Source organism: Vicugna pacos, chromosome 18 (genome assembly GCF_048564905.1).
Source record: "Vicugna pacos chromosome 18, VicPac4, whole genome shotgun sequence".
NCBI lineage: Eukaryota > Metazoa > Chordata > Mammalia > Artiodactyla > Camelidae > Vicugna > Vicugna pacos.
The window spans coordinates 34,523,067-34,551,046 of record NC_133004.1 but is presented as its reverse complement, the minus strand read 5'-3'; the positions used below and the strand labels follow the sequence as shown (position 1 = coordinate 34,551,046).

Below are 27,980 nucleotides of genomic sequence, written 5' to 3'. Positions count from 1 at the left end.
CATTCAAATCTTGCAAATAGCACTGAAAACTAAAAGTAAAAGTCCACCAAATGCCAAAGTCACATAGTAGTTAGCACTAAATGTCATGCCAATGGAGAAACAGAGTTGAAGACCTGCGTGTTTCATTCAATATTTACCGAGAAGTTAATATACCTCAGGCATGTTGTGTGTTGAATGTACGACTAATAAGACAGAGCCCCTACTCGTGATCTGGCTGGAGGAAATGGCAAGTAAGCAAGAAAAATGCACAATATTATTATGATAGGCTGACTGGATCAATCAAGATTCCTTTTGCAAGAAACAGAAACTGATTCTGGCTAAACAGAAAAGGAATTTATTCAAAGGATCTCACATCTCATAGAATCATAAAAAAATGGCAGGAATGAAGAATGCTGCCAGCAGGACCACCGCTCAGTCCCCCAGAAGCCATATACACATACACCACCCCCTCTGGACACCAGCACCAGCACCACCTCTGAAAGCAGATGCTGCCACCAGAGACACAGGAGGGAGTTCCCCAGGCCCCAGTTCCTTTGCATCACTGACTCCACATACGTGAAGTCTCCAGCTGAAAGAATGACTATCCTAGATGACATTTCTACATCCAAGTTGCCGGACATGGTACCAGCAAACAGTATCTGCCCTCCTTACTTTTGTCGCAGGCAGTGAGCCCTCAGGCCAAACAAAGCCCATTCAACAGGAAGTTCCCCAAACATGAAAAGACGGGGATGCTGGGCAAGCACGGAAAAGACGAATGTCCATCGTGGTGCTCCTGGAGCCTGTGGGGTAGGTGACCCACCCAACCAGCTTTCCAGGCCCAGTGAGAACTCCCCAGGGGTGCGGTGTCCACACTGAATACTGAAGGGCTAACAGGATAAAGGGACAGGGACATGTGGGAAGAATGGCATATTCTTTTAAAAACAGTTTCTATAAATTTTACAGTTTAGATTTAAGGTTATGATCCATTTTGAGTAAACTTTTATATAAGGTGTGAAATTTAAGACAACGCCCACGAGTGTGTGCGTGTGTGTGTGTGTATGTGTGTGTGTACTTTCGATGCGTGTGTGGTTTGGCGGTGGTAGCTTTTTAGGGTTTTGTTTTCTTTTTTTTTTTACTATGGATGTCTAATTGCCCTAGCACCATTTGTTGAACGGTTATCCCTCCTCCAAAGAATTGCTTTTGCGCCTTTGTGAAAAATCAGCTAAACATATTTGTGGGTTTATTTCTGGGATCTCCATTCTATTCTGTCTATCTATGTGTCCACCCCTCTACTAACACGACACCACCCTGGTTCCTGCAGCAATACAGTAAGCTACAACATGACGATGTATGACTCCCCCCATTTGATACTTTTTCCTCAACACTGGGCACTCCCTGGTGCTCTGAGAATCTTTCTTTTATCACTTCATTAGGTTAGAAGAGCTTCCCTTAGCTGATCTCTAAGGGCAGGTTTGCTGAAAACAATTGCTTTCAGTTTTCTTTCACCTGATTTTAACATCTTTATTTAATCTTCATTCTCAAAGGATAGTTTTGCCAGACACAGAATTCGTGATTGACAGTTATTTCCTTTCAATACCTGAAAAGCAACTGCCACTCCCCTCTGGGCTCCATGATTTCAGATCAGAAATCTGACGCCAAATTGATGTTAGTACATTGTTTATCTCCAGCATCTTTCAAGACCTTTTTCTTCTTTAGTTTTCAGATCATTAATTTTAAGCTGTTTTTGTGTGGATTTCTTTGGTTTTTTCCTGTTTGGAGTCTGCTCTGTTGTTCACATTGGGTAAATTCTACTGACGTGGCCTGGTCACAGCTCATTCTATTGATGAGTAGGGTCACTGATTCTAACCTCTGCCATCTCCACTCTGTTACTGAGACCATTCAGTGAGGCTTTATTTCTGTTATTGTATTTTTTCAATTTTATAATTCCCTCCTGGTTTTTTATAACTTCCATTTCTTTGCTGAGATTTTTTTTTCATTTGTTTCAAGAGACTTTGATTGCTGAAGCATTTTTATGACAGCTGCTTTAAAATCCTTGTCAGATGATTCCACCATCTGATTCATCTGGCGTTGGAGTCAGTCCATTATCTTTTTTTGCTCAAGTTGTGATATTCATCATTCCTGGTATGACAGGTGATTTTTCTTATTGCATCCTAGACATTCTGTCTGCTATGTTAGGAGACTCTGGATCCCATTTCATTCCTTCACTTCAGCAGGCATTTAAGTCACCTTGCTTAGGCTGAGCGTGCAGGTCCGGGACGACTTTTGTATACTGCGGCTCCAATGGCAGTTTCATTTTCAGAGGCTTTGCGATGTAATTTTGCTTGGGCTCCCGCGGATCTCTGCTGGTACCACCAGAGAGGATGAAAGGGGTTTCCCCAGAGCAACCACTTGGGGTCTCTCAATGGAGGGGAGTCTCAGGCCAGCAGTCTCCCAGGGTAGGCTGCTGGTGTGGCAGAGTCCCTCTGCTCGATGGCCCTTGGCAGCCCCACTAACTCTGAGGAGGAGACGGGAGTCTCAGGACACAAGGACAAAGAGGCTTCCTCAGCTGGCCCACTTCTTGTGGTGGGGTTCCTCTTGCCAGTGCCACCCAGCCACACGGTATCTCTCGCTGGGGGGAGGCAATCTCAGGCCCAGCAGGGACGGAGAACACTTCACAGGCCAGGTCAACGGCTGTAGGAGTAAGGCGGTGAGAAGGGCGTCTCTCTCTTTCCACTTTCACCTGGCTCCCTGGTATCTCCCAGCAGGGGAGGGGAACTGCAGGTCCAGCGGGGAAGGAGAGCACCCGTCCCAGCTGTTTATTGTTGGTGGGCCTCCCAACTGGCCTCCTTTGCCAGTGGTTCTAGGCTCACCTGGAACTGTCAGAGGGACTCCCAACGTATTAGGGAGGAATGAGCCTAACCGAGCGGCCTTCTGGTGCAGGTTAAGGATCAGTAAACACAGGGTCTGGGCTGCCTTCTTCTTTAAGATCCTGCTGTTCTGTTGTTCCTCCAGCCATGGCGTCCCACACCAGTCAGCCTACCTCTTACCCCACTCCACAGGTCTTGTCTGGTTGCCTCTTGTGTTTTCCAGAGTTTAGGGCTGTTAATCTAGCAGAAAGGGGCAAGGAGAAAAGGCTTTATGCCATCTCATCCAGACCGGAAGTCTTCAGACATTACGTTTTGAAAGGAAGTGCCCCTACATCTGAAAATTAGTGGATAAGCCGGGTGGAAAAGAAAAGTACCTGAGAGTAATACATGCTTAGAATTAAAAGTGTTCATATGAACCTAGGGGGAAAAAACTTATAGATAGCCTCAGGTTCATTAATTTATGAATTCTTGTCCTCGAGGCAAACGAGAGCCTGAGAAAAATACAACTGCAGCCCAGTAGATCCGCACAGAATGCACTCAGGATGCCACTGACAGACAGGCTCTGTGTACATCAGCCTGGCAGAGATGGGGGATGGAGGTGGGCTGCTGGGAGACAATTCTCTGTGGGTCTCTTTCTGACTGTCTTATAAGCAGAGCCCTCACTGCCCTTACTCTAGACTACCTTTCCAAAAATGTTTTATATAGTAGATAGCCTTGGAAGACACAGTGTCTCTCTCTCTGGAGCAAATGACAGGCAGGTTTACTGTCCAGTATGATGAAGAAGGGTCCCTCTAGGGCAAAGGTCAGGCAGGATCATTGCCAATTATAAAAGATTCATGTTCCCTAAGCCTGGGGCTCCTTTCCTATAACATATCTGCAGATGTTACACCTGGCCTTCCTGGTGCTGCTTTTATGGGAACTGGGGCTTAGCTACCAGAGCAAATGATGGTGTGCTATTCCTTCGAGTAATAAACTGTACTTGCCTTCTGCCAGCATCCATGAAACTGCGGCAGGCTAACTTGCTAGCCTGCAAGTTAGGTAAAATTTCAGATTCTTCAATTTTTGACAGGGGATGGAGAGCTCAATGCAAAGGTCAATAAAACTGCAGCCCAGGGGCCAAACCCAGTCCACTGCCTGCTTCTGTAAGTAAAGTTTTGTTGGAATACTGTCCCCTACTTCATTTACTTATGTCTCTGGCTGCTTTGGGGCTACAATGGCAGAGGTGAAAAGTTGCAATAAGACAGGACCACAAACCTTAAAAAGTCACCATATGGCCCCTTAAGAAAAGGTTTGCTAACTCCTGATTTAGATATTTATTTCATACTACAGAGCAAAATCAATTCTAAACTGGTTAAACAAACTATTAAAAAAGTACAAACAGGAGGAAGATTTAGGGAAGATAGAGGAGCAAGAAGCACCAGGAATCCATCTTCCCATCTGGACAACTGCACTGGCAGAAGCTGTCTGATATGACTAGTTGGAACTCTGGAGTCTGCTGAAGGCTTGCATTTTCCAGGGAAAACCTTAGGTTAATTTTGGTCAACTTTAGATCCTAGTACGGTAGGAACTACCCAACCCCATCCAATAGCCACGTGGCAGGCAGCTGCGCGCGTGTTCCTGCGCACAGCTTTTGGAAGCTAGGGTAGGTAAAAAGGACCCTGTCCTCCAAATACTGGGGATCTGCGCTCTGAATAATGCTTCCAATCACAGAGGTACAAAGAGGTGGGCAGCCCTTGTGCTGGACCTTCCCCCATTTTTGCCAGCCCTTCCCCCCACAGCTAAGTGACTTTCAGGAGATTTAAAGGGCTGTTCTCTCTTATTACACCCCATTCGCTTCATTTTTTACTTTTCTGCTCTCTGGGGCCAGATATTAAAGACTAGGACATTCCAAAAAATTTCACATGTGAGGAAAAGCAGAAAGTAACTGCACATGCCCAAAGAAAGAGTAGGAAAAGTCTTAAGAAGACATTACGTTTACACCTTGGCCCGATCCTCAGTAGAAACAGCCTACCAAAGATTAATTAATTAGTGAACTCTAGGGAAAAGGGAAGAATCTGATTTCCAGAGTTACCACTTTACTCCAGTGTTCAACAAAAAGAAACATCACAAGGCATACAAAGAAACAGGAAAGGATGACCCATTCAAAGGAAAAACATAGTTCAACAGGCTCTGTGCCTCAAAGATAGTTTATGGCAGATATATTAGACAGACTTTAAAACAGCTGTCCTAAAGATACTCAGAAACTAAAGGAAGATGTGGAGAAAGTCAAGAAGAGGATGTCTGAAGCAACAGAAATATCAATAAATAGATAAAAATCCTAAAAAGAAACCCCCCCAAAAAAACTCTGGAGCTGAAAAGTACAATTATAGAAATGCAAAATTCACAAGAGGGAGCCAAAGGCATATTTGAGCAGACAGAGGAATCAGTGAACTTGAAGATAAGGCAATGGAAGTTATCGAGGATGAAGGGCACAAAGGAAAAAGACTGAAGAAAAGTGAAGAGAGCCCATGGGACCTGTGGACCATCACCAAGCAGAACTTACACACTGTGGATATCCCAGGAGAAGAGAGAAGAGAGGTCAGAGAGAATATATGAAGAAGTAATGGCTGAAAACGTCCCAAATATCCCTAATATAATATACCTAAACCTTACACATACCTAAATACCTAAATATAAACAGCAAGAAGCTCAACAAAACTCCAAGTAAGACAAACTCAAAAAGATCCACGCTGACACATTTTATAATCAAACTTTCAAAAGACAAAGAGTGAATCTTGAAAGTGTGGAGAGAGAATTGATTCATCACATAAGAGAGGTCATCAGAAACTCTGGAGGCTGGAACACAGTGGGCAGATAAATTCAAAGTGCTAAAAGAAAAAGACTGTCAACCCAGAATCCTGTATTTTGCAAAACTGTCCTTCAAAAGTGATGGAGAAATCAAGACAGTCCCTGATGAGCAAAAGCTGAGACAGACCCTGACTACTAGACTTGCTCTGCAAGAAGTGCTCGGGGGAGTCCTACAGGTGAAACGAAAGGCAGGAGACAGTACCGCAAAGCTCCATGGGGAAATGAAAATCTCAATAAAGGGAAACACATGGGCAATTACAGGAGTCGTATTATTGTAACAGTAGTCTGACTGTACTTTTTATTTTCTACATGATTTAAGAGACTAATACCTTTAAAGTAAAAACGCAATTATTAGTGCAAGAGCTAGTATTAGCGTAACTTTGGTTTGTAACTCCAAGTCTTGCTTTCTACATAATATAGGAGGTTCATGTATTTAAAGGAATTATTCGTTCATGTTTGGGGGCTCACGATGTATAAGGATGTAATTTTTGTGACATCAGCAACCAAAAGGGGTGGGGACAGGGCTGGGAAGGAGCAGAGGTTTTGTATTTTACTGAAGTTATGCTGCTATAAATTCAAATTAGAGTGCTATAACTTTAGGATGTTAACTGTAATCCCCATGGTAACAAATAAAACAGCTACAGAATATACACAAAAGGATATTAGGGAACTTTATTTCACTACAAAAAAATCAACTAAGCACCAAAGAAGACAGGAATGCAGGAAATGAAGGACAAAATAGCAACAGGACATAAAGAGGAAAAAAAAAAAACCAAGATGGTGCAATGATAGATCTAAGTCCCTCCTTATCAATAACCACTTCAAATATAAATTGATTAAACTTTCCAATCAAAAGACAGATATTGGCTTTTGATTAAATGGAAGAAAACACGTGATGCAACTCCATGCTGTCTATAAAAGACTCGCTTTACATCCAAAGACACATATGGGTTAGAAATTTAAGGATGGAAAAAGATAGTAACCAAATCGTAACCAAAAGAGAGCAGATAAAATAGACTTCAAATCAAAAAAGGTTAGAAGAGACAAAGAAGGGTATTACATGTTAATGAAAGGTTCAATACAGTAAGAAGATATAACAATTATAACTATTTACACACCTAATGACAGACCATCAAAATACATAAAGCAGACAGAAATGGACTGAACTGAAGGGAGAAACAGACAACTCTATAACAGTAAGTGGAGACCTCACACACCGCTCAAAAAAATGGAGGAAAAAACAGACAGAAGATAAGTAAGAAAATATAGGACGTATACAACACAAAACAATACACCAACTAGATCCAACAGACATATGCAGAACACTCCATCCAACGATAACAGCGTATACATTCTTCGTAGGTGCACATGGGACAACTTCCAAAACAGATCATATGTTGGGCCACAATGTAAGTCTTAAAAGATTTTCAAAGACAGATATTATACGAAGTGTCTTCTACAACCACAATGGGATGGAGTCAAAAAGCAGCAGCATGAAGAAAACTGGAAAGTTCACAAAATTGTAAAAATTAACCAACATACTTTTTTAAACAACCAATGGATCAAAGAAGAAATCACAGGGAAATTAGAAAATACTTAGAGATGAATGAAAATGAAAACACAAACATACCAAAACCTATGGAACACAGCAAAAGCAGTGCCAAGGGGGAAATTTATAGCTATGAATGTTTACATTAAGCTTAAAAAACTCAAATCTACAACCTAACTTTACAACTTTAGGGATTAGAAAAAGAAGAATGAACTAACCCAAAGCTAGCAGAAGGAATGCAATAATGAAGAGCGGAGCAGAGATAAACAAGAGAGAAAAGAGAAAAATAACAGAAAAATCAATGAAGCAAAAAGCTGGTCCTTCAAAAAGATCAACAAAATCAATAAAGCTTTAGCAAGATGAACTAAGAAAATAAGAGAGAAGACTCAAATTACCTAAAATCGGAAATGAATGGAAGGACATTACTACAGAAATAAAAGTATGTAAGAGTGGTATGAACAACTGTATGCCAAAAAATTGGATAATCTGACATTCAGGACAAATTTCTAAAAACGCAAAACCAAGGCCAAACCACAAAGAATCAGAAAACCTGAATAAACCTATCACTAGTAAGGAGACTGAATCAGCAATCAAAAATCTCCCAACAGCGAAAAACAAAGCCCTGGACCTGATGGCTTCACCTGTGAATTCTACTAAACATTTAAATAGCTAATACCAATCAAAAATGGGCAAACGACTTGAATAGACATTTCTCCAAAGAAGATACATAAATGACCAATAAACACATGAAAAGATGCTCAACATCACTAACCATTTGGGAAACGCAAATCAGAACTACAATGAGCTATTGCCTCATATGCATTAGGATTGCTACTGTAAGTCAAAAAGAAAAAAAAAAGAAAAACAAAAACAAAAAGAAAAACAAAACAACCAGTGTTGATAAAGATGTGGAGAAGCTGGCACCCCTGTGCACTGTTGGTGAGAAAGTAAAATGGTACAGCTTCTGTGTAAAACAGTATGGAGATTCCTTAAAAAAAAAATTAAAAATAGAATTACCATATAACCCAGCAATTCTACTTCTGGGTATACACCCAAAAGAATTGAAAGCAGGATCTCAAAGAGATATTTGTATACCCATGTCCATAGCAGCATTATTCACAACAGCTAAAACATGGACTTAACCAAAAATGTCCATTAAATCAATAAAGAAAAATGTGGTATACACATACAATGAAATATTATTTAGCAATATTCCTCAACATGGATGAACCTTGAGGACATTATGCTAAGTGAAATGAGCCAGTCACAAAAAGACCAATACTGTATGATTCCACTTACATGAGCTACTCAGAGTGGTAAAAATCAGAGAGAGAAATTATAATGGTGGTTGCCATTTTTATTTATTTTTATCCATTTAATGTTACCTTTGTGTTTTCTTCTACTTTTTTAAGGTTATAAAATTCTTTCTTACCCATGAATTTGGAAAATAGTCACTTCTGTCTTTGTTTATACTTATTTCTTGGAGACTAATTTTTATTGGGTTAAAATAAACATGAAGCTTACCATCTTAACCATTTTTAAGTGCATCGCTAAGGGCTACTAAATACATGGGTCAGTGGTAGTTAACCTTCTAAAGTCATCCTCAGGGTAGAGGCAGAGGATCTCAAAACAGACTGAAGGGAGAGAGAGTAAATACATCCTTCCTTTTATGAGTAATGGTCGCAACAGGTTAGGCAGGAGCAAATGTTCTGTTTATATTATCATTTGAAACATAAATATAACTGGAAAGGTGTGTACAGATGCTGAAAATCCAAAGAGGTAGACTGCGTGTCAACACTCAGGCCTGTGCCTGCCTTCTGGACAGGAGTTCAGAAGCCCTAATACCGTATTTCTCAGATTCCCTTGTCTGAAGGACTCTGATTTTTTTTTTTAATTGAAGTGCAGTCAGTTACAATGTGTCAATTTCTGGTGTGCAGCACAATGTCCCAGTCATGCATATACATACATATATTCATTTTCAAATTCTTTTTCATTAGAGGTTATTACAAGATATTGAACATAGTTCCCTGTGCCATACAGAAGAAACTTTTTTTAATCTATTTTTATATATAGTGGCTAACATTTGTAAATCTCAAACTCCTAAATTTATCCCTTCCCACCCTCCTTCCCCAGTAACCATAAGATTGTTTGCTAAGTCTGCGAGTCTGTTTCTGTTTTGTAGATGAGTTCATTGTGTCCTTTTTTTTTTCGGATACCACATATGAGTGATATCATATGATATTTTTTGTTCTCTTCAGGATTCTGATTTAGACTCCACCAATGAGAGGCACTTATGCAAGATTTAGATGGCAAGAAAGGAGAAACCATTATTCCTCGCCGGCAGCAGCTGGCAGACACAAGGGCGCACAACAAACACTGAGTCTGCAGCAGCATCCAAGCGAGCTCCCAGGACACATTTGCTTTAATGCTGCCAGCGTCTCAGGTCACTTAAAGCGGTGTCCTGTGAGTCCGGCACTTTGTGATTTTTCTCAAAGCAAGAGGCAGTCCTCTCTGACCTTCACTACCCCAGGCCTTTCAATGGCTTTGTAAGCATTCAGTTAATTTACTTTATTAAATCTGCTCTTGCTAAAATACCCAGGGCGATTTCTGTTTCCCTGACTGGTACAGGTGGGTAGGATTTAGAGTGGGGAAGAGAAGCAGCACATGAAGTATGAAGGTTAAAACAGAAAACAAAGTTGAACAAGTGGATCAGAACCACACTAAGCAGGGTCTTCCTTCCTTTATATAACTCTTTCTTTGGGGAAAAAAAAAAAAAGCTTACTAAACAATTATTACCTGCCAGGCTCTGGTTTTGTTACTGGAAAGAAAAACAAAGACTCTTAGGTTGGGGAGCTCCGTTCCTTAGAGAAGGGAGGAGACAGACAACAAACAGGATATGATCTACTCAGTGGTCATAAGTGCTGTGGAGAAACTCCAAGCAGTGTAAGAGGATAAGAAGGAAGGCTGTTATTTTATACAAGGCGGTCAAGGGACTGCGTCTCTGAGAGACGCTCTTTGCGCAGAGACCTAAGAGAGTGGACAGAGCCCAGAAAGCTAGGGAGGAGTTGAGTGCAGTGTATTCAGGGAACAGCAAGAAAGCCTGAATGATTACTTGAAACTGAACTTACTTGGGGGCTGCCTATCATTTCTGAATCTCACTCTGAAACCATCGCTAGAGGTCCACCTCACTTCCCTCAGCCACTCTTCCCATCACTTCTATTTCCATTCCATTCTCTGTTCCCATTACGACTTAAAGGATATGGCCCACAAAGGTTTGCTATGAATTAGAAACACAATGTAGCTCTCAACAAGATGTGGAATTTCAAGACAGGCGATACATTTTCTGTCACAAGTCATCACTACCCTTCCCAAGTCACAACACAGGACACTGTTCTGATTCAACGACTATAAATGAGAACTCACTCATTTGCAAGCATACCCTACTTTCTCTCTTTTTCTGTTTTGATAGTCTATAATTTGCTGGCATGTCGGCCCTATTTCAATTAGGTTGTTTTTTTGGCTGTTTAAAAATAATCTTACAGGCCATTATAAAGTATTGAATACCTTGCTATACCGTAGGACATTCATATAAATTAGTTGACAGACCTAAACACAAAAGTTAAAACTACATATAAAGCTTCCAGCAGAAAACACAGAATATCTTTGTGGCTTTAAAGTTGGCAAACATCTCTTAATATACAAAAACCACGAGCCATAAAGGAAAAAAATGATAAGGGGGAGGGTACAGCTCAAGTGGTAGAGTGCATGCTTAGCATGCACGAGGTCCTGGGTCCAATCCCCAGTACATCCACTAAAAAATAATTAAATAAATAAACCTCGTTACCCCCCCAAAAAAACCCCTGAAAATAAATAAATACATGTTTTCTTAAATGATAAACTGGATTTTATTCAAATTGAAAACTTCAAAATACACCATTAGGGAAATGGACAAGGAAGCCACAGACTAGGAGAAAACAACTCAATTTGGGTAAAATATTTGAACAGACACTTCACAAGTATGAAAGACCAACATGCACATGAAGGGTGCCCTTCATCATCAGTAGTCACCAGCAAAATGTACATTAAAATTAACTGATACCACTTCACACTCATCAGAACGGTTCAAATTAAAAAGGGTTGTAAATACCACATGATGGTGAGAATCTTCACAGCAACGTTCACAAATTGTTGACACGAGTATAAAGCAGTCCAGCCACACTGAACACAGACTGGGAGTTTGTTATAAATACATACCTACCTCGCAACCCCACTGCTAGGTGTGTACCCAAATGAAACTGAAACGTTTGTTCTAAAAAAGGCAATGTACACGAAAAAAATATATATATAATGCTGTACACTAGAAACTAATACATCATTGTAAATCAACTGTACTTCAGTTTTTAAAAAAAGCTTTGCACAAAAATGTTTATAGCAGTTTTACTCATGATCGCCAAAAACTGAACGTAACCAAAACATCGATCAACAGATTAAAACCCGTGGTATGTTCATACCACTAAATAGGATTCAGGAATAGAAAAGAATGAACTACTGATACACACTACAACGTGGATGAATCTCAGAAACACTATGTTGAGTTTAAGAAGCCACCTGCAAATCACTACACATCGTATGATTCTATCCACATGAAATTCTACAACAGGCAAAACTGAACCACAGTAACAGGAACAACCGTTGCCTGGCTGCTGGGGAGGGGACGCTGACTCGAAATGGGCACAAGTGAGCTTATCTGGGTGAGGAAAATAGTCTATATCTTAAGTCAGGTGGGGGATGAGGGTTTTTTACATCTATCATCAAATATGCTGAACTCTTTTACCGTATCCAAAATCATCACGGTTTATTAAATGTGAATTACACCTTTAAAATGGCAAAATTCACTGACTACATATAACAGCCATGTAAAAGTTGCATAAAATAGAAACAACATTTGAATAAAAACAAATACCTTCGTCCACCTGCAAAGCTTCACCCCAGAGTGGCTCCCAATCAACTGATAACCTGAATGAAAAAAAAACAGAGAACACAAAACTGCATTGATTCGAAGACTCATATCAAAAAGTGATTTACATAACTGCAGCAAAATCATTTTTTTTTACTTAAATAATGACAGACAACAACCCAATGGCAGGAAACATTAGAAGTTTCATTCACCAGGGTGATAAAACAATTTAAAATGTGTATGCATCTAACAACATAGATTCAAAATACATAATGAAACAACAGGCCAATTCAAAATCATAAGGAGAGATTCTAAGATCTCGCAGCATCCAACAGATCTCATAGACCAAAAGCTCAGTAGGACTCTAAGATCTGAAGCAACGCAGTAAACCTGATCGAGAACACAGACAGCACTGCACTCAGCAGCTACAGGATGCACACGCTTCTCAAGGACCCAAGGAATATTTATAAAAATGAACCATACACTGAGCCATACGAGTCATTTCAAATGAACGACTGAGGAACTCCCCATCAATAATCTTCCCGAAAAAGACAAAGAACCAGATGAGGTACAGGGCTTTCAAATAAAGAAATACTGTCCCTAAAAGTAGGAAAATCAGATTCTGGGAACCTGACGTGAATCCTCAGCACCACCCACAACCTATCATTTACATTTTCTGAGCCATGTGAGACATGAAAAGCCGCGACCAAGCAGTCACATTTCCTTTTTTTAAAAAAACTAGCAGAGCAAACAAGTAGAACACTCTGATTTCAGAAGCATTTAATAAAGTTTCTCATGAGGCTTCAAGTAATAAGTCATAATTATCATGAGTCTCTTGCACAGAAAGACTCTTGACTTGCAGACAAATGAGGTGAACGGAAAAATGCAGTCCGAATGATGGCATAAGTGGATCAGTGGCTGGTTGAACATCCATATTCACAGCCTGATGATTAATGGAACAATGTCAATTTGGATTACAAGTCTCCAGTGGCAACACTACAGGGCTTTGTCTTTTATCCTCTTCCACATTTACGTAAACATCTTGCATATAAATAAAGCACTGCTTTTCTACTTGAAGATGGAACTGAGTCCAACTGAATAGCTAATCTTAGATGCAGAATAAGCATTTAAAAGATTCCCAGAGAAAATTCAAGTTCTTCTTTTGGACTCCTACATTGTATGTTGTTCATACCACTATCGTAGAAATCATACTCTATTTTCCCTCCCAAGATACAGAGAGTTCTATAAAATTCTGTAGTTAGGTAGGTATAAAAAAACTGCACAGTACAGGATGGAGAGACCTGTAGCTGACCACAATGCACACTATACAGTTGTTAAAACCACAGTGCAGAATTCTGCTTCTAACCAAGATGAAGTAACGAAGGATTTAATTTCCCACCTAAGATACCAAAAACTGGACCAAATATATGAAACAACAGTTTTCAAGACACAAAATATCAGGCAACAAAGGACGGTGATCTGACAGAGACGGAACACAAACAAGGTTGAGCTCTACCATTCCCGAGCTTACTGCCCTGAAAGTTCTAGGCTGTGCAGCAGGGCAAGGCGGGCAACCCAAGCAGAGCTCCGTATTTGCCCTGAGTTGAGGACAAGGACGTAGAGTCCTGAAAGCCCCCATGGCTAGAGTTTGCAGGACTGAATCCTAGAGGGACAAAAGCTACACAGAGATTGGACTCAAGAGTCTGTAGAAGATTCCTATAAGTATTTGCCTGCATACTGCTTAGTGCACATTTGAGGGAAAAACCACCCAACAATGGGGAAGAAGCATCTAAAAGGATGAGAGGTATGCCTGGGACCGACAGCCATTTGGGAATGGTGCTTGTTCCTACCAGTAAGACAGAAAACCTCAAGGTTAGCAAGGCACTGAGCAGAGTACACAGAAGTGTTTTGCCTCAATGGTGGGGGAAAAAATTAGCTGTATACTGAGCCAGCTCTAATGTCACCCAACAAATCATAAAAGCAAGATTAAAAGTCTCAAGCTGTTTCCAAGCAACTTATCTTTGCCCCAGAGCAAAGCTCAAAAATGTTCATAGGAATATAAAAATCGTCAGCATTCAGTAAGATAAAATTAGATCTGGCATCCAATCAAAGATTACCAAGCATGCAAAAAGATAGGAAAACATGACCAATAATGAAAATAATATAGCAACCAAAACTGACCCAGAAATGACACAGATGTTAGCAGGTAAGGACATTAAAACAGTCATAACTGCATTCCATAGGCTCCAAAAGTAGAGACATGAAAGACATAAAAAGACCCAAACTGAACTTCTAGAGATAAAAAATACAATGTCTAAGCTGAAAAATACATGATGTAGAATTAATGGAAGATTAGACATTAGAGAACAAAAGATTACAAACTTTAAAAGAATACATAGCAATACAAGCTATCCAAAAATGAAGAGCAAGACAGAAAAATAAGTTTTAAAAGTGAAAAGTGCATCAGTGAGCTGTGGGTCAAATTTAAGTGGCCTATTATTACACATGGAATTGGAGTCCCAGGTGGGGGGAGGGGGGGAATAAAAATATTTGACAAAACAATGGCCAAAAGTTGTCCAAATCTGATTAAAAGTATACATCTGCAGAACCAAGAAGCTCAACAAATCCCAAGCAAAAGAAACATGAAGAAAGCTACACAAAGACACATTATGATTCAATTGCTCAAAACCAGTAATTAAAAGAAAACCATAAACGTAGCGAGAGGGAGAAACATTACATTCAAATGAACAAACAAAAGATGGCTGCAGAGTCCTCATGAGAAACAATGTCAGCAAGCAGGCAGTGGAACAACACCCTTAAAGCAAAAAACAAAAAAGATAAGCTGCCAACCTACAGTTCTATAACCATCCAAAAATGCCCTCCAAGAGAACAAGACAAAGTCTTTTTCAGATAAACAAAAACTGAAATAATTCATCACCAGCACACCCCCATTACAGGAAGTGCTAAAAGAAGTCCCTCACACGGAAAGAAAAGGCCCTCAGACAGAACACGGAGCAGCACAAAGGAATGAAAAGTTCTAACAGTGCTAACCATAAGAGTCAATATATAGGATTTTTTCTAATTATTTGTATCTTTAATAGACAATTGACTATTTAAACCAAAAGAATAACAATATAGTACAGGGCATATGTAACACACGTTAAAGTAAAATGTATGGTAACAGTTGCACCGAGGTTGAGAGGGGGAACAGAAGTACTGAAGGCGCCTCTACTCTGCGTGAAGTGGTACAGCACCACTCAGATATTCCATGAGCCGTGATACGGTGTTGCAGAAAACTTCAAGCAACCACTAAATAATGAAACAGTGCCATAGCTAGTAAGCCAACAAAGGATACAGAACAGAATCACTAAAAAAAAATATTAATCTCAAACAAGGCAGAAAAACAAGAAATCAAGGGAAACAATCTATGTGAGACAGGCAGAAAACAAACAAGACAACATTTAAACCTATCATAAAGTCACTTTAAATAGTCTACTCTAATTGAAAGGCGTATATATTTCTATGTATAAAACCTGTATTCTTACAGACTTGTGGTTACCGGGGGGTAGAGGGTGGGAAGGGATAGACTGGGATTTCAAAATTGTACAATAGATAGACAAGATTACACTGTATAGCACAGGGAAATATACACAAAATGTTATGATAAATCACAGAGAAAAAAATGTGACAATGAGTGTGTATATGTCCATGAATGACTGAAAAATTGTGCTGAACACTGGAATTTGACACAACATTGTAAAATGATTATAAATCAATAAAAAATGTTAAAAAAAAAAAACCCTGTATTCTTGTCTGTCTCCCCTAACAGTGTGAGTTTCTTGAAGGAAAAGACTTAAAAGCATCTTAAGTTCTCTGCATTGCCAGAACCATCACATAAAAGGCTCTTAATAAATATAGAAAGAGGGAGGAAGGGTTGGAAGTCAGTCTACTCATCCCCAACTTACTACTCTTTCTCCTGCAGGAAACCAGTATTACTATTCATTTATTCACCTACAGCCATCTTAACAAAGTATGACCACAGAAATCCAGACATATGCCTATATAAAACACTTCTAGTTAACCCAGACTAATACCATATAAGGTTTTACCTGCATTTAATAATTTTCCCTTAATAAGCAGTGATTGTAAAGAAGCCAGGGACTGCATCTTCCATCTGCATACCTGAGCCCCACTGACAGTAAAGCAACAGACCAATAAACCGAGCAAAGAGGGAACTTGCTGGTCGAAGACGCCAACGCACAAGTGACCCACAGAAAACAAGCCGGCGACTTCTTGGTCAGTTACAGCTGCCACGACAACACAGCTGCTGAGCCAGCTACAGAAGGACTGTATCTTTTTCCCTCTTGGCAATCCCTGTTTCGCGCTTCCTCTTTTAGGTGATAAATTAGCCACTTAGGAGAGCAGTATGAGAACGACTCGAGGGTTTTCACCTTGTTTAGTAAGGGCTTCTCGGAGAGCAGGGCTTATCATCGCTCTTCGTTCACTGGCTTCACTCTTCGCTGTGCTCCTGAAGGCACTCGTTTCCCCTTCCTGCTGCTCCTTTTCTCTCTGTATTAAAATAAAAAGTATCAAACCCGGAATTGGTAATGTGCAAGGAAGCAGCACAACAGTCACCAGCACATAGCGTGGATGAACAGGTTCATCACAAGCCACGAGCTACAACCCTGTTCTCTCCAAAGTGATCGCATTTCCAGTCACACAATGAGCTCAAGACATGCCAGTCTTTTTTTTTTTTCTAGAAAAGTGACTACCTATTCAAACACATACACCCACAAAACATAAATCAACAATCCACTTATCGAGATGTCAAATAGTTTTCACAGTCTGAGTACAGACAGCTGCCTAACTTTGGCAAGTTATTTCTCGTTCAATTTCCTCATCTGAAAATGGGGGAAAGTAACATCTATGGAGAGCTGTGTTGAAGATTAAATGAAATAAAGTTACCTGGCACAATGCCTGATACATAATAGGAGTTCACTAAATCAGAGCTACTGCTGGTTTTTACATCTGCAAACCCCCAAAACAAAAAAAAACTGCTCTGAGCTGCCCAGACAGCCATCTGCTCAAAAACCAAGTTACTCCACCACCACCACCTGCAGCCCTAATGGCTTCTTTTAGAAGACCCCGTGGGGACAATATGTCTTCACTAAAAGAAAGATATCTGAAGCATAATATAAAAATTGTGTTTCCTTTTGACTTTGGCCACTAGAAAATTCAGCAGCACAACTCTGATCACGGTACAAGGCTTTGCATCACTCTTGTCTTATATTCTGTCAGTGACTTCATATGACAAGATGACCCACATTTAGTCTTTACACTGATTTCTCCCTCTCTTTTTAAATCTCACTATGTGTGTGTGTGTGTATATTATTAAAGTTACCTCAACCTCAGTGGTTAAAGTGCTAATTAATAATTCTGAGACAACACACAAAGTCCGTGTTACACTTTAAAGGACACACTCATCAGATCTTACTAAGAGCTGCAGAAATCCAAAATCACTCACCTTGGCAGGAGCCCCACCACCCAGCCCTAAGTACCCTCAGTGCCCGTCCATTTTCCAGCCCATAGTAAGTCAGAGCGCAGGTTCACAGCGATGCCCTTTCTACTTAAAAATGAAAACACCTCACAGATGACATGATCTGTGTCAAACTACTACAGAAGACAGGATGCTCCTTGTTGGAAGCTAGGCAATAGGGAACAGGGATCTACTGTATCACTCCATCTACCCTTGTGAAGGTTCAAAGTTCTCTGTACACGAGATGTAAAACAAGATTTAAAACAACAGAAAGTACACCAGTGAAATTCAGAATTAACTCCTCTGTCATCTCAGTTACTCTGGGGACCCCTCTGAAATAGGAAGTCAGTGAAGAAGCACTTTAGAGAGTCAATGCACCAAATGAGAAACCTAAGCCCATAGTAAGTTCTATGCATCCTAGAAGTCAGCGTTCCAAATAACTAAATATAATCAAAATACAAAGTTAATGGACAATTCTGCTTCAGTTAGTAAGAGTTCTCAACTACACATTTCCAGATGGAACTAAAAAAAAAATTATAAACAAATATCAATCATTTGTTCTTATCTATTATAAAAGTAATCAGTTTAATGCTGGGCATTTTATTTAAAAAAAATTTAAAGCTGCAGTTGTTATTTTGTTAAAATACTTAAAAAGAAAAGAATCCTTTGGCTTTTTTTTTTTTAATCTATTTCAGACCGTAAAGCAAAGATGAGAGCTTGAAAAGGAAGTCTGTGGTAGAGCAAAATGAACTAACCTTGACCTTGAGGGCATTTAAATGTCTCTGAAGTAATTCCACAGCAAGCTACTGCCATTCCCTACTTATCAGGTAAGAATTCACAGTAGGGGACAATATCTGTCCTCAAAAGCCTGTCACCTCCAAACATCACCAGCTTATAGGGTTACCCCAAAGGTAAATCCAAAACTGGACCCAGCCCATGACACTGGCCTCCGACCACTGTGCTCAGAGCTCCACAGACACCCTCTTATGGTTTTAAACACAAATTTCCGACCCTTATTTAGTGAACACACTCTTAAAGAATGCCTATGGAACACAGTCTGTGTCCTATCACTAGGGAAATTATGCACCATAAAATGTGAGTGCAGCTACTCCAGATTTAATCACTCGGACACCAAGTTTACATGGAAAGAGGTCAGTGGTTATGATTCAAGGTCTTGAGCATTCAGGACAAACAACAATTATCATTCCCTCTATGGCATTTTAGCCCTATCTCCCACCTGCAGCAGTAACTTCATTTCTGAAAAGAAGTACAATGGTTCATAACACTCCCCAAGGAACTGTAAAGCCTCATTCAAATTCTAATTCTAATCTCCTAGGTGCGGACATTTTTCCCTGTTTGCCCAGAATATAACAATACAACAACTGACGTAGGACCTGTATATTTTTATTTATTTTTGTATAGCTGTTACATAGCCTAAGCAGAAATAAATGAAGATCCGAGGATTGGTCAACCTTGATTCCTCCCTTGCCTGTTCACCCATTTGACAAGTGACCAAGTTCTAAACTTTAATTCCCAATATTTTGGTTCTCTCTACCCACAACGCCACTGCTTCTGCCCACAGCCTTGCTTTCTCCTAACGGACAACTTCAACAGCCAAACTAAACAGTTTCCATCTCTCATCTCTACTTCCACCCCTTTCCAACCCCTAAACCCATCACACTTGTCTTGAAAGAAAACGCATGCCCTCTCCAGGCTGCTATTTCCTGATATACAAAAAGGAGAGCCAATTGTAAGCTAACTTCCTAGGCACTTGGGAAAATTCCAGAACTCACTATTAAGTGGTCCTGGGCTTATGAGTCAGGCAGGTTGGTTCAAATCAAGGTCTTGCGGTTAAAGAGATGTCACCTTATGTTTGGGGATAAATTAAACACTTAAAGCCTTAGAAATAATTATGAAAGGAGAACTAGCTTCATGTTATTCTGCCGCAGTGCTATGCAGCCTTATAATCAGAACTGGACACACTGAGCGCCTTTTGCAAATTGAAATGTTTCTCTAGTGAGTAATTACCAAGCATCCACCACTTATTTCTAAAACTAATGATACTCATATCACTGTCTGCTTAACCAGAAGATGCTGTGGGGAGTATTTTAGCAACATTTATTTACTGCAGGGGGAAAAAAAAACCAAGCAGCTATCTGCCTTATGTTTACAAATCACAACATGAGAGAGACAGAAAACAAACAGCCTAACAACCATCAGGCTCCTCCTGACTCCCTGTTCTCCACCCAAACTCTTCAGCTTGCATTCTGGGAATCGCTTCTCCCCTGGGGAGGGAGAAAGGGGGCGTGAAACAAAGAGATGGAGTCTAGGCTTGGCCCCACCACCTACAGGCAGCCATCTGACTTTGGACAAATTGCTTTATTTCTCCAAGAGTGTGTCCTACCGATAACAGTACCGCTGTCAGGGTCAGGGTGAGGACTGAATGACATAATCCAATGTATTCTTTGATTTCTCCTACTCCCTTGACCCCACCCTGGAGCTCTCTCTCCCCACACGTTCATCCCACTCATCCTGTTCAATCAAATCACATTGCTTCCCATTGCCTTTAGGACAAAGCTCCCATCCCCATGACAGAGCACGAAAAGGCCTCCAGGATCCTGCCCTGCCTTCCTTCTCTATTTCACCTCTCCATACACACCCCCTCTGCCCCGACTCCCCAACATACCGAACTGTTTAGAGAGCTCCCCAAACGTGCCACGCTCCCCAGCACCCAAGCCCCTCACACCTGCCTCTGCATCGTTTCAAACGTCAAGCTCTCTGGTTCTCAGCCATCACTCCCACCCTTCAGAGTCTCTTTGGCCCTGGAATTACTGTCTTACACTCTGTTGCAGAGGGAGCGAGGCAGAAAACCAAGGTGGTATTCCAGAAGGACCAAATCCACTGAATATATCTTCTCATGCAGTATTAGCTAACAGTGGTTGAGGACATACTACGTGGCAGGCTTAAATAAAATAAAGGTGTTAGATGGATGAACTTACTGAATCTTCACAACAACTTCTGAAAGCAGTTACTGTAATTATCTCCCACTGAAGCAAAGAGAGTGAAATAACTTACCCAGACACACAAGCTGAGATAGTAACTCCAGGGAAGTTAGTAAATATTATTCAAAAAGAGGTCTCACAACAGGAGTGCTCTGGCCCCACCCTACAGCGGATGCTCTGCAGCACCAGAGCGCGCTGCCTCCTCCACAGACACCGTTAAGGCAATTGAGTGCGAGGTACAATGACGACCAGGCAGAAAGCAGCTCAGCAATATGTGACTGGACCCCAAAGAAAATGTCCCCCAAAGTATGAAAAGCAGAGCCAAGCAGTAATCATATCCACCCCTGAGTTCAGTATATACTGTGTCCAATACAAAATGAACACACAAGACACACATGGAATCTCTGCTGTAACCTAATCATAATGAAAAACAAAAACTGCTGGCTTATTTCCATTGTGCACTGAAGTTGGAAAAATATATTATTTCCCCCCTAATTCGGATGATTTTATGAGCAATTTCTATGAGAAACCTGAAATATCATAAGCCAGCTGCTTAAAGTTCATAAAGTCCAAAATCATTTCATTTCAAAAAATAATTTAAATGGATATCCACATTTTTCCTTAGTGCTTTTTCTCCAGTGCCCTCTAATGGACAAAAGGTGAAAAAACAAAGGAAAAAATGCATCCACCAACTACTCCAAACTCTTACAGTACACATGACATTTGCTCAAAGTAGATCTTAAGTTTCTCAACACACATACACACACACGCTCAATGTAAGCTATGTGAAGTGATGGGTGCATTAACTGGACTGCGGGAACCATTTCACAATGTATACACATATCAAATCATCACATTATACACCTTTAAAAAATCACATTGCACAATTTAAATGTATAAAATTTTATCTGTCAACCGTACCTCAATGAAGTTGAAAAAAAAATTATTCCAAACTCTTCGCCCACTACAAATAAAGCTTTAAATACCTTCTCTTAACCTGGTAGACCCAGAAATCTACCTAAATCAGGTATCTCATGCATTAAAATCTATCCTACTTTAAGACAGCTTCACCTTTGAAAATTATTCAGATTTTTAATTAAGAGCCATAAAATTATACATTTGCTTTGATCCAGTGTATCAACTTGGGGAACATACACAGCAAGAAAATATCAGTATCTTTTTTTTTGAATAACAAAGCTGTCAGACCAGTGCTCATTATAACAGCAGAAAACCTGACACAGACTAAATGACCAACTCTAGCCGAATGCATAAGCAAGTGTAAAATGTCTAAGCAAATTTACTTCCTATCTCAATCTGCCAGGCTTTTAGAGATGGTAATGCATTTTCATACGCACATTCTCAGCGGACTCACAACTCTGTGCGGAAGGCAGAGGTTATGGTCCAGGTTTCTTAGACAAGGGGATTAAGGCAAGAGAAGATTAAGTTTTGCCCTTGGATCACCAGGTCATAAACTGGCTGGGCCAGACCCTGAACCTACATTCCACCCACTTTTCATTCTTAACAGCTCCTCTGCCATGGCCTCTAAAAGACAAAAGCTACTAAAAATAACAGAGGATTTAAAGAAATGGAAAGATATACCATGCTCTTGGACTAGAAGAATTAATACTGTTAAAATCTACAGATTTTAATGGGACCCCTATCAAATTACCCAGGACATTTTTCATAGAAACAGAACAAATAATCTTAAAATTTATATGGAATCACAAAAGACTAGAATTGCCAAAGCAATACAGAAGAAAAAGAATGAAGCTGGAGGTATAACTCTCCTAGACTTCAGGTAATATTACAGAGCTACAGTAATCAAAACAGTGTGATATTGGCACAAAAACAGACATGTGGCTCAATGGAACAGAATAGAGAGCCCAAAAATAAACCCACAGACTTACTGTCACTTAATCTTCGACAAAGGAAGCAAAAATATACAATGGAGAAAAGAACCTCTTCAGAAAGTGGTGCTGGGAAAGCTGGACAGCCTCGTGTAAATCAATGAAGTTAGAGCACTCCCTCACACCATACACAAAAATAGACTCAAAATGGCTTAAATACTTAAAGATGTGACACCATCAATCTAGAAGAGAATATAGGCAAAACATTCTCTGACATAAATCATAGTAAAGTTCTCCTGGGCCAGTCTACCAAGGCAATAGAAATAAATTTTTGGGTCGGCAAGATTTAAAAGACCAACAACACCTGGGGGTTGGCAAGGGTATAGAGAAACACATTCCCATCTCTCTTTTCTTATCTCTTTACACTGTAATGAGAAACAAAAATGTTTTCAACTTTTTACAGGGCAATTTTGAAACATCAAAATTATAAAATTCTCTTTAATCCAGAAATTTCAATTTTATGAATTTACTCTTAAGATAAATTTATATCGGCCACAGAAAATGTAAGAGCAAGAGTGTTTATTACAGGAATCAGACAACACCTAAATGTTAACCAACAAGAGTCAAATAAACTACCAGACATAACTATGGACTACTACACAGACATTCATATTAATTAGGCAGATCCGCATCACAGGACTAGAAAGCTGTATGCTAACTGGGAAAGAGCTGTTTGTAGACTTGGAGTACAAAATGATCCCATCTGTGTAGCCCAAAAGATGAAGTTATACCAAGATGCAGGTGTGTTTGTAAAGGCAGTGAAATGCCTGGAAAAATATTGCCAAACTGTAAAGTGCGGTTACCTGTGAAAAGTCGATTTAGGAAGAATAGGGACAGAGGACCATATTCTTTGAATTTTTTAAACATATGTAAACAGGGTATTAAACTAAATGAAACTCAAAGGGTTAGATCAAGTTATTAATTTTCAAAGGCCTGAGAACCAGTTTAACAACTTTAAAAATGCCTCTGTCACATCAAGGATATGAAAGTGCAGAGGGTATGGAGATAATGAGAGAGGATTTTTGAGCATTTCTTTGGAGAATGTTAGTAAGGTATGGATGTGTGTATGTGTAAAAACAAAATTCTGCTTAACGACTGGAAAGTATGCTGCAGATACCACGGCACTTGATCCTTAAAATACTGCAGAATTCAGCTCCGAAAAAAGGCCGTGATCCTACAGAACCACAACAGCACTATTACAACAAAGAAAACTAACATAACTCTAATATTATCTAGTAAAAAAATCCATTTCAAATGTCCTCAAATGTCCAGGCAATGGCCTTTTCTCTTTGATTCAAGATTAAAAGTTTATACAATGCATGTATATTTCCGTTTCACTCCACTTTCTAAATCTTAGAACTGTGCCCACTCATGTTTTATTGTTGTTGTTATTGTTTATGACACTGACTAAAGAGGCTGGCCTGTTGCCTCCTAGACTGTCCTGTATTCTGAATTCGTCTGATTGTTTCCCCATAGTTAGATTCAGGCTAAATATCTTCGACACAAAACTGCACAGATGACGCTGTACACACCTTGCTACATATACATCGTACCAGGAGGCACATGTCAAGCTGTAATATAAATAATGATGCTAAGTTTGATTCTTTATAAAGTTACATTTTTCCACTTGTAATTAGTAAATAACCCACAGGGCATTTTTCCCCCACTGATTTATTTATTTTTGGCATGTCTAAGTGGCTAAGTGGTTTAGTTTGTGGCATGATACTCTGAGGCTATGTGAGTACCTGTTCCTCAAAGACATTTTGCCCAATCCTTGCTTAAATCAGGTAGTACACTAGGGACTGCAAACAGGTAATTTTTTAATTCTATCATGCCTTCTCTATTTATAATCTGGAAACCTTCTGTAAAGACTTTCTCCTGTGCCTCCCTTTTTTTTCCAGTAGCACAAGGATTAATTTTGTTTAGTCTGACATAATATAATTCATTACATTCATTATATAATCATTACACTGATTTCAAATGTTCAAACTGTCACACATTTGGCCCATGGGAAACTCCTCAAGTTGGCTCCTCTGTCAGGACACTATTGAATAAACTATACGAAACATTCTACACATTATTATAAAACAGGCTTTGTGTTAGATGTCTTTGCCCAACTGTAGACTAATGTAAGTGACCCGAGTATGCTTAAGGCAGGCGAGGCTAAGCTATGATGTTCGGTAGGTTAGGTGTAGTAGCTGTATTTTTGATTTACAGTATTTTCAACTTACAGCGAGTTTATTGGGACATAACACCATCATGCGTCAAGGAAGAGTTGTACAATGCTTTCAGTGAGTTCTGAGTCATTCTAGCAAATTATCAAACCTGAGGGGGTCATGACAACCCCCAAATTTATAACCATTTATCAGAAGTGCAGGTTGGCCCCTCTAAGACTTAAAGCTATCACCGAAGTAGGGACAGTCTCATACAGGACTATGCCCTAAACCTGTGGGGTCTGACATTAACTCCAGAATTGAATTGAACTGGGTGCTAGTGTCAGAACGTGAAAGGTCCTTCCCATGAGCACAGCTATAAAATATTTATAAGCACACACTTAAATTATAAATTTGCAAATATAATGTGACAATAAACACTCATCTATTAAAATCTTAAGTTCATATCAGCCTCCAAATCAAACCCAACACCACCAGGAAATCACATTAATGCATATGGATCTGCCTTTATTATATTTCACAATCGGACAACGATACTATACCGTGTGGATATATCATGTTTTTTTCAACCGGTATCCATAGTTGTCTGTTATGTAGCTGCAAGGAATAACCTTGTGCAGATGCCGTTCTGTATTTGTAAAGATATGTCTTCAAGGCAAATTTATAGAGCTGGGCCTGCTGGATCACAGGTAAATGGTGTGAGTTTGGTAGACTGCCAGCAGCCCCCTGTGCGGGTGTACCACTCTGAACTGCCATCAGCAAGGGGCAGCTACCTGTTTCCCCAGAGCTCACCAATTGTGTGTGCCATCCAACTTTCTGAATTTTTGCTATTTTGACAGGTGAAAAATGTACATCAGTCTAGTCTGAATTTGCATGTCCTTTATTGTGAGTGAATCTGAGTATTTTTTCATATGTTTAAAGTCTATTTGTAGAGCTTTTTCTGAGACTTGCCTAGTCAAGTGTTTCGCCTATTTTTTTCTGTTAAAGTCTTTTTTTTCATTCAGCTTTTAAGAGTGCTTTGTATGGGGTGGGGGATTAACTCCTTTATAACGTAAGGGCCAAATATTCTCCCTCACTTTATCATCTGTCTTTTGATTTTGTTTACAGCCATGCAAATTTTTTGAAAATCACTGATATTCAGTGTTTTATTGCATCTAGATTTTGAATCATATAGAAAATCTTTCCCTAGGTTACAAATAATGCATCTTATTTTTTTTTTCAATACTGAGATCTCTGATTGGAGATCTAATTCAAACTGGAGTTTATTCTGATGTGTGTATGAGGTACAGAGCCAACTTTACTTTTTCACAGGTAGCTATCCAGTTGTCAACGTCACTTAACTAAAAGTATATTTTCTTAGTTAAACAGGGGGAAATATTTCTCCCTGGGAAAATTCTCCACAGAGAAAACATACTTTTTTCCACCTTTATCATATATGAAATCCCGTATATCCTTGGATCTATTCCTGGAATTTTACTCTGTCTCTCTCATCAGGAGCCAGTTACCAAAGGTTCACTTACAGATGCCTTGTAGTAAGTTTCAGTATCTGGCAGGGCTAGCCTTCCCCATTACTACTTTTGCCAAAGTTTCCCTAACTATTCTTTCATGTTTATTTTTCCAATTGAATAAACCAGTATAGCTCAATTTAAAAAAGAAAACTTACTGGAATTTTTAATGGGATTGCATCAAATGTATGTGTTTACTTAAAAGAACTGACATCGTTACAATATTGAGTCAGTAACTAAAAACAAGCGATGTCTTTCCATTTGTTCACGGCATTTTTATATCGTCTAGGAATGTTTTAAAGTTTTCCCCATTTCAATTTAAGATTATTTCTTCTTAAATTTATTCCTACATACTTGTCTCTGTGGCTCTTGTAAGTGGGGTCTTCTCTTCCACTATAGCTTCTAACTGGTTATTATCTGGAAACATAAAGACTATTGCCTTTTTCCCTTATTATACCCCGCTACCTCACTGAATGCTTTCATTTGAGTCTGTGTTAATTTCATCACTGATTTTCTTAGAGTCTTCCAAAGTGCTACTTCTTTTGCTTCTAAGGCTTACACATTTGATACGTTTTTAGTTCAGGATATTCTCATTTCCCAAAACGCACACATAAATTGAGACTTTATGTTTTTATGCTATCATATGTGTCACCACAATTTTAGATCATTGGAATCTGCATAAAATCCTACTGCCCTGTCCATTCTCACACCCATCGAGTCACTGAGACAACGACAGCCCAGACCAGCATTTTCTAGATTCCTAGGGCCGCCACCTATGCTGTCCTCAACACACACAGGCCACTGTGCCATCCCTGAGCCCGACACCACTCCGTCTACGACAGGGAACCACTTCTACACGAGCGTTCCACTTGGAATCTCAACATGAGTCAGTCTCACCGTGCCGCTCGCCCATCAGCTTCAGCCACAGCCCTGAGTGGAGTCCCTATGACCATCTACCCTTCCTCAGTTCTGCCTTCCTTCTGTGAGCTCACTTGCACAGGGCTGAGAAAGGAGATTTTCACAAAGCTCATGCCAAAACTGGCAAACAAGTATACGAGTCTCTAAACAGGAGTTAAAGAATGGAAACTAATGGTGAGCTCAGGTGGCCGCCGCCCCAGCACAAGCGCCAGATGTCAACCGACTGCGGGGCCTAGCTCACCGCTTCCCAAAACGACGGTACCTTTTCTTTCTTCACGTGATCCATGATTTTGCCGAGGTCTTCAACATCGATGACAGAATTTAGGCTCTGATGGTCCTCAGAACCAGACTCTTCCTCACTGGTGCTTCCAACGGGCTCCTCCTCCTGGAACATCAACACTTCAGAAATACGCGGTACAAAGGAGCAAATCATCTAACAATCCCTCCCAAACTGTGAGTTCACTGGATGGACCAGAGATGTTTTAGGCTAGAGGCCAGCCCGCCTCAGGCCAAATCTAAAGGCACTCATCATTTACACATTCTCTATGGCTACTTTTTCAGTACAACGGCAGAACTGAGGGTTGCAACAGAAACCACATGGCCCACAAAGCTGAAAATATTTACCAGCTGGCCCCTGACAAAAAAAGATGTTTCCTGACCCCTGCTTTAAACAAAGAACCAACCAGAATCAACCATTTAGTGAGGAAATGCAGGAAGAAGGAAGGAGGAGGAACGGAGC

The 27,980-nt window shown here is 39.9% G+C and overlaps 1 protein-coding gene across 2 annotated transcripts in view; it reads right to left on the bottom strand.

Moving 5' to 3' along the window:
* The window catches only part of LOC102537787 (S-adenosyl-L-methionine-dependent tRNA 4-demethylwyosine synthase TYW1), a 195,572-nt gene that overhangs the window by 154,325 nt on the left and 13,267 nt on the right, over positions 1–27,980 (bottom strand). For both annotated transcript variants that reach the window (XR_012061233.1, XM_006201352.4), the window contains exons 7-9: positions 27,504–27,626; positions 16,651–16,768; positions 12,206–12,258 (exon numbers count right to left, since the gene is read on the bottom strand). Coding sequence is in view for 1 of the 2 variants with exons in the window: in XM_006201352.4 (XP_006201414.1) it covers positions 12,206–12,258; positions 16,651–16,768; positions 27,504–27,626 (294 nt within the window). In the remaining variant the exon portion in view is untranslated. The remainder of the gene's footprint in view (positions 1–12,205; positions 12,259–16,650; positions 16,769–27,503; positions 27,627–27,980) is intronic.